The sequence below is a fragment of the Camelina sativa genome, chromosome 13 (assembly GCF_000633955.1).
Source record: "Camelina sativa cultivar DH55 chromosome 13, Cs, whole genome shotgun sequence".
Taxonomy (NCBI): domain Eukaryota; kingdom Viridiplantae; phylum Streptophyta; class Magnoliopsida; order Brassicales; family Brassicaceae; genus Camelina; species Camelina sativa.
Window position 1 is genome coordinate 7,871,354 of NC_025697.1, and position 11,547 is coordinate 7,882,900.

At 38.3% G+C, this 11,547-nt stretch overlaps 3 protein-coding genes and 1 pseudogene across 3 annotated transcripts in view; 2 read left to right on the top strand and 2 right to left on the bottom strand.

Moving 5' to 3' along the window:
- LOC104735873 (casein kinase 1-like protein HD16) overlaps positions 1-3,644 on the bottom strand; it is a 6,131-nt gene extending 2,487 nt beyond the window's left edge. The window contains exons 1-13 of the mRNA XM_010455742.2: positions 3,316-3,644; positions 2,300-2,725; positions 2,086-2,211; positions 1,914-1,987; positions 1,742-1,811; positions 1,598-1,653; positions 1,447-1,518; positions 1,214-1,308; positions 1,028-1,094; positions 811-940; positions 491-709; positions 269-399; positions 13-187 (exon numbers count right to left, since the gene is read on the bottom strand). Of these exons, the coding sequence (XP_010454044.1) occupies positions 13-187; positions 269-399; positions 491-709; positions 811-940; positions 1,028-1,094; positions 1,214-1,308; positions 1,447-1,518; positions 1,598-1,653; positions 1,742-1,811; positions 1,914-1,987; positions 2,086-2,211; positions 2,300-2,665 (1,581 nt within the window). The 5' untranslated portion in view covers positions 2,666-2,725; positions 3,316-3,644. The remainder of the gene's footprint in view (positions 1-12; positions 188-268; positions 400-490; positions 710-810; positions 941-1,027; positions 1,095-1,213; positions 1,309-1,446; positions 1,519-1,597; positions 1,654-1,741; positions 1,812-1,913; positions 1,988-2,085; positions 2,212-2,299; positions 2,726-3,315) is intronic.
- LOC104735875 lies at positions 4,982-7,337 on the top strand (annotated as a pseudogene).
- LOC104735874 (short-chain type dehydrogenase/reductase-like) lies at positions 7,433-8,438 on the top strand. The gene is made up of 2 exons (XM_010455743.2): positions 7,433-7,913; positions 8,010-8,438. The coding sequence occupies exons 1-2, from the start codon at positions 7,534-7,536 to the stop codon at positions 8,419-8,421; spliced, it is 792 nt and encodes a 263-aa protein (XP_010454045.1). The 5' UTR covers positions 7,433-7,533; the 3' UTR covers positions 8,422-8,438.
- LOC104735876 (glucan endo-1,3-beta-glucosidase 8-like) lies at positions 8,521-10,239 on the bottom strand. Its single transcript, XM_010455744.2, has 2 exons — positions 9,823-10,239; positions 8,521-9,752 (listed from the first exon to the last, which is right to left on the bottom strand). Exons 1-2 carry the CDS (start codon positions 10,170-10,172, stop codon positions 8,621-8,623), a joined length of 1,482 nt encoding a protein of 493 aa, XP_010454046.1. The 5' UTR covers positions 10,173-10,239; the 3' UTR covers positions 8,521-8,620.

Below are 11,547 nucleotides of genomic sequence, written 5' to 3' on the forward strand. Positions count from 1 at the left end.
AGCAATTATTACCTTGTGAAGGAAAACCGTTGACAATTCATAAACTTGAGAGGTGAATCCAGTCCCAGCATCCATTATGAGGGCCCAGAGATTAGCTGCTGATGCTACACAGCTAATTAAAAGGCCATCCTCGTTACCTTTCTGAACATGTTGGTGCAGCCTTGTGTCTGCAACGTTGTAGTGATATCTACACGAAGAAAATAACATTAGTGAGAAATTTGATTAACAAAGGTTTTTGAAAATTTTCAAGTGTATATGCAAATTTCACCTCTGTTTCATTGGACGACGAGCATTATAGACGGAGATCCACTGACAAGCAGGACTGCCAATTCTGATTTTCTTCTTTGGCTGTTCATCCTCTTCCAAATTAAGAAGTAATCTTCCTCGTTTTTGGCCAACCTATGCACCAAAAGAAGCAAAATCAGCATTTTCAGAAATATTTATAATAGTTGATTAAATTAAGCATAAGAACGGAGAAATAGTCAGCAACCTTAAGAGCCCCATCAATTCTAATTGAACGAGACAGAGCACATGGTTCAATAAGAGAATCAAAAATTGTAATAAGCTTTGCATAGCTGGGCTCTTCGTCAAACTTCATATTAGTAACTGCCTCGAGGAATAACTTAAATGGGGGTGGACAAAAACAACACATCAGTTCAGGAGAAGTTGACATCTTTTTCTTGCATACAAGAAAGCTCTTATTGTCACCCTGCAAAAAACAGTAAACGATATAACACAATATTGACAGCAATAATGAGGAAAAATGAATCAGATATAATTGTAAGGTCACGTAGAGAAGTAAAAACAGACCTGATAACCTTGCCATGGCAGTCTACCCTTCAAGAGAAAAATTAAGGTATAAGCCAATGACTCTAGATCATCTCTCCGACTTCCAGTACGACCTAGATGCGCATGAACACTTGCATACCTTATTGTTCCCCTGCATGTGAACAATATGATAAACATGTAAGAAAATATGAAACAATTATATATAAAGAATAACAAAAACGTACACTAATGAACATACCTGAACACATCAGGTCTTTGATCATATTCAACATGCTGGCCTGAGTGTGAATCTTTCCATCTAGATGCTGAAACCAAAGAAGATTATGTGAACACTGATGCAAACATCAAATAAGGTAGACACAGAAGAGAAGAAACTAGTACTAACGTTTAAAGTTTGTTCATACAAATATAATAACAAACTCACCAAGACCAAGATCAATAAGGTAGAGCTTTTTCTCGTCTGCTGTTCCCGGTTGACCGAGTAAAAAGTTTTCGGGCTTCACATCTCCGTGGACAAACCTAGTTTGACAGGGGGATTGAACATAGCATGATAATCAGGTCAATGGAAGCAAATTGTGACAATAAATTGTAATTACCCCCACGAAATGAATGAAACTATATGTCGAGAAGTTACCAAAAAAAGATATTTTAACTTACCCTTTCATATGAAGTTTCTCAAGAATAGATATGGACTCAACAGCAATGCAGGCTACCATGTTTGGAGACATCCTGCAACATGTTATGAACATGATTCGTATGAAAATTCTTGCAAACAGATTAAAGTGTGATGGAAAAAGAGAGTGCTTACGATTGTCCCGAAGAATTCCAAACATCCCAGAGACTCGGACCAAGCATGTCCATGACCTGAAATATTTATTAAAACGTTACTCAATACATAATAACTCAATCAATCTCAAAGTAAATTTAATAAAGCTCATACTATATTACATACAAGAATGTAAAAATCTCCTTGACGACCCTTATGATGTACCGCAGGAACTCCATAGCAACCATTAAGCGTACTATACAACAAGAGGAAAAAATAAACAGATGAGATGGACAACTAATTTGATCAGAGAAACTTGGCAGGAAAAATCGGATAAAATGCATGTTGCAAGTCTTACTTGTACACTTGCCACTCGTAAGGTGGGCCAAAGTTGCAGCCTTTGCTATTGCGGTGCTCAAATTTCAAAGCCACCTGAAAAAGAAAAACACAAGAATTTTTCTTTTACGTTTTGACTTCCTTTGTCTTATCATGAATCTTCACTTCAGTAAGCTTCTTTACAACATACATACCTCTATTGCATCTGCCCCAATCCTATCACTTCCACCACTCACCCTTCTACCAACAAATACTTGCCCAAAGCCTCCTTTACCGAGTTTCCTCTCAGTCTTATAAACAGGAGAATTTCCAACTTGTACCTACACAAACATATGAAATCAAAATCAATACCCTCTCAAACAGAAATCCTAGTACTTGAATGTCACAAGATCAGCATAAATTATATACCCTTTCAGGGACTGGAGCCGTGCTGGAATCTTCTTCAACACCAACTACCTTCTCTGCGCTACCACCTTCCATAGCGATATCTTTATCAGCTACTCCTTCAACTTGATTAAAAGCAGGTTCACCAACTGCTGGACGAACCTCAATAGGTTCAGCCTCTAAATCTATTAACCTGATGCCTCTACCCCTACCGGCAGCACCAGCTGGTCTTGGAGGTGCAGGGGATTTTGCTGCAGCGTTTCCCCTTCCTCTACCACCACCTCTTCTCCTTGTTACAGGCTGAGGAGGGAGTTCAATGTTTTCGGCCTGATCAATCACCTGAGGGCTAGGTTGTCTCAATCTACGTGCTCCACTTCTTAACTCTGGCATTCTTACTCCATACAAAGAGTAAGAAAAGATTGTTCTTTCGGTATACCTTCTTTAGCTAACCTGCAACATAAACAGCGGTAACAGAGAATGTAAGTATTTCATTGCCCAAAAAGGTGAACGAACCAATATCATTGGCATTTCCTTCACAATCCAAAAGAGAGAGCACAAATCTTTCGTGATAATAACAAGTAAATACAAAATCTAATAGAATAAAAGAAACAGTGGCTTTGCAACTCGGAGCATTGTCTTCCCATCAAACAAATCACTTAAACAGAGAAGCAGTAGTTTTCCAATCAAACAGAGAAAACAATCAAAATCACAAGCACCACCATACAGTCATCAACTTTGGCTAAAGAGTATCAAAATCATCATTACTGTGACAGGATAGCGAATACATCAAATACAAAAAAACAGCAGGTGATGATTCTCATCTTCAAAGAAACATACAAACACAACCAAAAGTAACATAGATTCAAAAGAATCAGTGTAAACCAAGCGACAGTTTTGAATACACTCGATCATCATCCTAAAGAAAAACAAGATCTTTCCAGACAAAACATCAAAAAGAAAAAAAAAACACACACACAACAACCTTTAGGATTAACCTTTCAAAATCAAAAATCATACCAGATGAAGGATTTAGGATTAACCTTTCAAAAGGAAGGATGATCGGACTATTATGGTAGACGAGAAAACCGATCCAGAAAAGAAGAAAAAAAAATTGAAACTTTCAGATCTCCTTTTCGGAAATTTCACAGAATGAGAAAACCGACGGCTTTCTCGAAAACTAGGGCCGATTTAAATGTGAGAACTTTTGTAGCTGTGAAGAACCACACCTTATAGAGATATGGTGAGAGAGAAAAGCTTCAGGTTTTGGTTTTAGGCTTTTATAATGAAGATTGGAAAAAGTTGGAGATGAAGAGACAATGAAGAAGAAGAAGATGAGAGGAGGTGCAGATTTGGGGAAGAATTTTTTTATTTTTTTTTTTTTGGGTCCAATTTTTTTTTAGTTTTCTTGGATGGATTGNTTTTTTTTTTTTTTTTTTTTTTTTTGATGGATTGATCAACTTTAGAAACAAAAAAAAATGAAAAATCCTGGCAAATATTTGGTAAAGATATTTATTTATTTTACTTTCAATTTGATTTTTAAAATTTTTTGAATAAAGATTATAAATTTGAAAATAACTAAAAAGCTTTTGTGTACTTCTTGGTCTTTCTCGAATGTTTAATCAATGGTCTTAATATTGCTGCTTACTTCGGTTTCCTCGCATGATATTTAAAATTTATTAATATATAGTTAATTTTTTACACGTACATATGAATTTTTTTTTAAAAATGTTTCGTACGTATATAATGGCCTAAATGGGACTTTGTGTCTCCAGTAAAGCGGACGTGTTAGGGTCCTTAGTGTAATAAACCACATCCTTATTATGTCTTGTGCAAAAGTTACAAATTGACGATTAGTGTATGTGTGTATATAATCTTGGCTCCCCAGTTTAGGTATCATAGTTTTATTTTATTTATCTAGGGTTTGGTCGGTAAGACGGTAACCGCTCTTACCGCAGCAGTAAAGAAGTAAAGATGATAACGTTTTGATTACACTATCATATTATTATTATTTTTTATCGTTGTTAACTATTTTGATACATTTTACCGATATTTTCTTTGACCGTGTTGTTTTAGGGATCAAATATTTTGTTTTGGACTTATGCGATAATAACAAAAAAATCTGATAGTTTTGGATTGATTATTTATTGTGGCCGTTTTGTATTATGGATTAGTTTTCTATATGATATAGTTATTAAAAATCTGATAGTTTTGGTGGATCCATATTTGTTTCGACCGATTTGTGTAATGGATTAGATTTGTATGCCATACATAGTAACTAAAAAATATGATAATTATGAATTGATATTTGTTTCGTTTGTATTACTGATGAGATATTTTTGGTTTTCGACATATGTATATCGATAGTAATTAAAAATCTGATAGTTTTTGAATTATAGTTGTTTCAACTGTTTTGTATTACCGATTAAATTTTTTAATTTTCAACTTATGCTTGACAGTAATTAAAATTTTGATAAAATTAGAAGAGAAAAACATCTATATGTAATTTTCTGCCAAACACGCACGAGTTCGGTTCGGCGTTCGCTTTGGATTGCACCGATAAATCCGATTAGGTTTGAATTCGTCCTTAACCATTGGTTCCGGTTAAATTAAACCGGGACCACCCATTCCTAAATTTCCGTCCAACGCCAACGGTAACGAAATCGCACAAGTGTCCGAAGCCACAGATCACACAACAGAAAGAGAAAGATGACGTCACCGAGTCACACCCAAATCGCGGCGGCGAATCGGTCGAGACTCAGTCCCCTGAGCTCAGGAAAGATCCGGTGACTAACCGCTGGGTCATATTCTCTCCCGCCAGAGCCAAGAGACCGACTGATTTCAAATCAAAATCTCCCCACAACCCTAATCCCAAACCTACCTCGTGCCCCTTTTGCATCGGCCGTGAGCAAGAGTGTGCTCCGGAGATATTTCGAGTGCCGGATCATGACCCGAATTGGAAACTCCGGGTCATCGAGAATCTATACCCGGCTCTAAGCAGGAATCTCGAGACCCAATCGACGCAACACGAGACGACGACGACGACGGCTACGGTTCGGACTATACCCGGATTCGGATTCCACGACGTGGTGATCGAATCTCCTTTTCACTCGATTGAGCTCTCCGATTTAGATCCGGTTTGTATCGGCGATGTATTGATCTCGTATAAGAAGAGGATCCAGCAGATCACGCAACACGATTCCATCAATTACATTCAGGTAAAACTAGTTTCCATAGATCGATCCTCAAATTGTAACTCTATACTTAAAGATTCCTCAATGTATTATCTATTGTTAATTCATCAATGCTTTTGTGCTATGTGTGAATCTTTTGGGTTGAAAGGTATTCAAGAACCATGGTGCGTCAGCTGGAGCATCAATGAGTCACTCCCACAGTCAGATCATGGCTCTACCAGTTGTTCCTCCAACAGTTTCTTCACGCCTTGATGGTACTAAGGAATATTTCAACGAGACTGGGAAATGTTGTCTCTGTGAAGCTAAATCAAAACACTTTGTGATCGATGAGTCGTCTCATTTTGTTTCCGTTGCTCCTTTCGCTGCTACGTATCCCTTTGAGGTTTGGATTGTTCCCAAGGATCATTATTCCCACTTCCATCATCTCGATGACGTTAAGGTTACCCTTTTTTACTCCTCAGCTAAGTTCTACTTAGTTCCTAGATCATCATTACCTTACTTATTCTAGTTTTGATGATTTGCAGGCTGTTGACCTTGGAGGACTTCTGAAACTCATGCTTCAGAAGATAGCTAAGCAACTAAACGATCCGCCGTATAATTACATGATCCACACTTCCCCCATCAAGGTCACAGAATCACTGTTACGTTATACACACTGGTTCTTACAGATCGTACCTCAGCTTTCTGGGGTTGGTGGGTTTGAGATTGGTACAGGGTGTTATATAAACCCAGTTTTCCCGGAGGATGTAGCAAAGGTTTTGAGGGAAGTTACCTTTACTTGAACCCCGGGTTTGAAATCTGATTGTGGAGTTATTGGTTCTAATAGTGAAGGTCTTCAATTCATCGTATTTCTTTCGTCTATTGAAGAGGGAGATATTTCAGTTTGATTCAAATAACACTGATGTAGACAATGTATGTAGTTCTGTTGTAGAAGAATATTCTATACTCATGTTGTGTTCTTCTTTACTTCAAGTTCATATCATTGCAATAAGAAGTTCCTTTTGATTCTCTCTTACTTCTCTTTTTGAAAGGTAATTTCAGGATTTTTAACTCGTAAGTAAAGAATATATCAAGGGTCTGCTTCTTATACTGCTTATGCCTTGTGGTTTGGCTAACTTTGGGTTTTACTTTACTGTCCTTTCTCTACAAACTTGTCATTTGATTGTCAGGCTGGACAAATATGCCATCTCCTCATTTACAGAGAGCTTTGAATTTGTGCCTAAAACACGCAAAGATAATGCCCGCCTCAATGCAATGGAGATCACAGCTTCTCTGTACACTGGACATGGATCCGGAAACCCAAAATTCGGCGTCGATTTAGAGGAAGGTGTTTGTAAAGACGTCTCAGATACAAAAGTATGGGATCTTTATTCCACCAAATAAGTTCTCTTTTTGTCAGTCAGCAATCAAATCTCTCTGTTGTACTACATTTCCTTTGATTAAGATGCCAAGTCTGTGTGCAGGTTATTCGCTCTCAAGTATGCTGCAGCTGCTGCATGCACCGTGCTACGCGTAGACCAGGTAAAAAACATGTCTCTGCTATAACGTCATTTAAAGATCAAAGAACAGAGAATCTTTTTTACCATTTGGTTGGTCTCAAGCCTCAACGAGAGAGAGAAAGACAAACTCGATACTTACCTTAAATGTATACAATATGTGACTAACATTAATGTTTGTAAAATGGTAGATTGTAATGGCTAAACCAGCAGGTGGGCCAAGGACTCAAGGAGAGATGCGGCTGCAGCCGCTGGTGCAGGCATGGACGAAGACTAAGCTCTTAAGCCAAACTCACTTTCTTCTACTATAACCTTTATTTTCTTAATCTTTCTTAGAAATAATTTCGTAGAAAGTATACACACCCTACTTGTCTTTTCCTCTGCCTGTGATTGGTTCCACGCAACATTAAAACTGAAATTGAAAAGTTATGGTGACAAGTTTTCTTGTTGCGTTTTTAGACTCAAACCGAAAACGACACCGTGTTCTGGTCCACAGTCAAAAAGAGTACACTCACACACAGTCAACGAAAGAGCTGAGTCAAATTTTGTTAGACCAATTTGGTTCCTCATCATGGCTGCAGCTTCGTCAGTTCCCTCTCTCGCCGATCGAGTCGCAATAGTCACCGGTTCATCTCGTGGTATTGGCCGAGCCGTAGCCATACACCTCGCCGAGCTCGGCGCCAAGATAGTCATCAACTACACCACCAGATCCACTGAGGCCGATCAAGTCGCCGCCGAAATCAACTCATCCGCCGGCGCCGGTCCCGAACCTATAGCCGTCGTGTTCCGCGCCGATATATCAGAGCCGAGCCAGGTCGAGTCTCTCTTCGACGCGGCGGAGAAAGCCTTTAACTCGCCGGTTCACATCCTGGTTAACTCAGCTGGAATCCTCGATCCTAATTACCCTACCATCGCCAACACTCCAGTTGAAGTTTTCGATCGCATCTTCAAGTAATCAAGAAGCACTATTATACATATCAATGATCTTGCTTAAGAATCAAGAATCACAAACTGAGTGATTCTTGAAACTGTTTTGTGTTTGTTCAGGGTGAACACAAGAGGATCATTCTTGTGCTGTAAAGAAGCTGCAAAAAGGCTAAAACGTGGAGGCGGTGGGAGGATTATACTGGTAACGTCTTCATTAACCGAGGCGCTGATCCCAGGGCAAGGAGCTTACACAGCATCAAAGGCAGCTGTTGAAACAATGGTGAAGATTCTTGCTAAGGAACTTAAAGGTTCAGGAATCACTGCAAACTGTGTTTCTCCAGGGCCTGTTGCGACTGAGATGTTCTTTGATGGGAAGAGCGATGAGACGGTTAAGTACATCATTGATAATAGTCCTTTTGGTAGGCTTGGTGAGACTAAAGACATTGCTTCTGTTGTTTGTTTCTTAGCTAGTGATGGTGGTGAGTGGATCAATGGACAAGTTATTGTTGCTAATGGTGCATTCCTCAAATGAATATGGTTTCTTTCTTCTGTTGTTGAAACAATTTTTATGATTCTGAAACTAAAAGTATGGAAACTGTGTTCTGTTTGTTCAGTTGCTAGTGATCTAATTGAATCTTTTTTTATTTGATGGTGACTCAAGAACCAGCAATATACAAAAATGCATAAACAATGCCAAAACTAACCAAGAACTAGAAGCAAAACCGGAAAGCTCATAGTGCCATAACGAGCACCAACATACTCACCAGACCGACCCCAATGATCGAACCAAACCTATGGTTATGATCACTATGTCCTGATGTTGGATCTCCGATTTGAATCGGGAAATTACATTGTTCTCGAGAAATATTATGGGTAGTGATTATGGCAAGTCCCTCAAAGTCACACGCCTCTGCCTTCTGATCATGTACCTGAAAATACATGTTGAACGCATAGGAAGCGTTCCCGACCTCATCAAGATTACCACAAGATGTACCATACCCCAAAGCTGTGCAGTCAGAGAAGGTACACGCGTAGTTTACATTATCCCCAAGCTGGTTAGTATTGTTACTAAAAGTGTGGGCATTAGGGTTTAACATACACCACTGGTTTTGCAAATACTGAACACTTTGAGCTCCATTCAACATCTTCTTTTGACCTTCCCCTGACAAATCCGCCGGAAACTTCGGTTGGCCATCGTATTTGAATATCCCCCAGTGACGTTCAAAGTTACCAGGAGCTATACTCTTTGCATCTTCATCGATGAACCCGAAGAGATAAACTTCGATGTAACCGGGACGCATAGGTGTTCCTCTGTTTCCTGCTAGCTTAGGAAGCAGACCTGAGTAGAACCGTTCTGCGTTTGGGATATTAGCGTTCTTGTCACCATCCGTTGGCCAACCAACTTCTCCGACTATAACAGTCATGTCTCCATGACCCAATGCTCTAAGCGAAGCCAAGAGGGTATCGAAATTAGCATCAAAGACGTTTGTGTAGATAACGCCATTATCACTAACGGTGTTCTGGCCGTTGAAGAAAGCGTAGTCGAAAGGGAAGTCGCTGCTGAGGTAAAGACTTAGGAAAGGGTAAATGTTGACAGTGAAGGGAGCTTTGTTATGAGCTAAAAAGTTTACTATGAGTTTCATCTCTTCAAAGATGTCTTGACGGAAACTTCCTGCGGAAGGAACTGGATTCTCCGGTGGAGAGTTGTAGACGTCCGCGTTTAAAGGTACGGTGGCTTTGATGAAATCTCCAACTCCGGCTTCGTTTAATGCTTTTTGGATGTGGAAGAGTGCTGGATACGTTAGGTTAATGAATGATCCATTGTAAGCTGTTAAAAAGGGCTCATTCCCAACGGCGACGTATCTGCAAAGAAACTAAGTTTTTAGTATCCAAAAACTGATGAATCTTTTGATTTGAGGTCAAAGTTATTTACTTGATTTTAACGTCGTCGTTGAAACGAGTGATGTTTCTTCGAACCCAATCTCTAGCTCTGTTATAGCTTCCCATGGCTTTGAGCTGATCGTTAGGGATTGCAACCATAACTTCGATGCCGGAGCCAGCAAGAGCTACCATGGTGTTTGTGTCGGCATCGAAAAGCTTCACTTTTTTAACGTTGTTGTCTTTCAACATCTGTACTACCGTCTTTGGAGGGAGCTGGTGAGTTGCCATCGTACCCCAGTTTACTCCCAAGGCGGATACGTCGCGGGAGTTTAAATATACGGTGGAGATGGTGATGTAGAGGAAGATGATGGCGGTGGTTCTCTGTTTCCGTTGGTTACTCATTTTGGGTTTACTCTGTTTTTGGCGAAGATCAATAGAGTATAGAATAATGATTGTAATAAATGTGGATCTGTAGAGGTCATATGATATGAGGTTCCTTAATCTAATACAGTCATGTATATATTTTTTTCTTTGGTCGGTCTTTTGAGAGAAGTGTTATTTTAAATTTTCAGCGAAACGCAAAGGGTATTGCTTGGAGTCTAAGGGATTGGCACGCGAAACGCGCCGTTTTTGATGTCAAAATTCCAATAGCGACACACTCCACGTGCTTGGTAATGGCTTAATTTCACCGATCCGCTAAACAAGCCCCCATACTCGTTTTATTTTTCGGTTTTATTAAACCGACGCTGCATAATCTTAGGTATATGCACAATTCTGTTTTTTTTTTCTCAGAATATTCTTAATATGAATCCACACTTGACAAAAAGGTTTTGGTTAATAGATGTCGTTATACTTAAATTATTCTAATCTTCTTTGATTAATCTTCAATCAAATTATTTAGAAAAGTTTTGGTAAGCCAAATTTCCTCTATCATCATAAATTCCTGAGGAGGAGAGTGAAACAACCAACCATCATCGAACCGAAAGTAACAGCATCACAATAATTGGCAGCGTCCGAACCATCAGACTCAACAAAAGAAACCAGCAGAAGATAGTAATTATCAGAATTAACAGCAAAAGATAACAATTACTGGTATTATATTACTATATTATTTTATTATAATATTAATTCTATACTAATTTTAAAAATGATTTGTTGATCTTTATGAGTAGACATGTATTTTTCTGCAAAAACAATATATAACTATTTCTTATGATGATGCAAATTTTGTTCAAATGATGCAATATCATGGAATTTATATGAAAACTACCTTTATAAATATGAGAAACTGACTTATGCTCACAGATAAGATATTGGAGTAAAGGAAATTTCACGTAAAATAAAGAGTTTTTTTAACAATTCTACCACATTTGAAAATCTTTTTCATTGTTCTACCACATTACCTAACTATTTTCTACAACTACCACAAACCTAATTTAAAAACACTATAATAACCTTACTTTTGTTTCTTTCTTTAATTTTTAGAAAATGATTTTTTCTATTTTGTTTTTCTTGTCAAGTCTTTTTGACTTTTGTCTGACCCAATTAAAAGATTTGTTGACCGAACAAAACTCAACTTATTCGTCTTCCACTCTACATCTCTCCATATTCAGAAAATCAATACAAACAAAAAGCTTTTTTCTTAATTCTTTTCAACCTTTTTTTTTTCAAGAATCACAACCCAAAAGTTTAAATTGAAAAGGTTTCTATGAACAAGAAAACAAACCATTCAAAGTATGAAGGCTCCGTCCACTGTTTTTTTTTTTTTTTTTTTTTT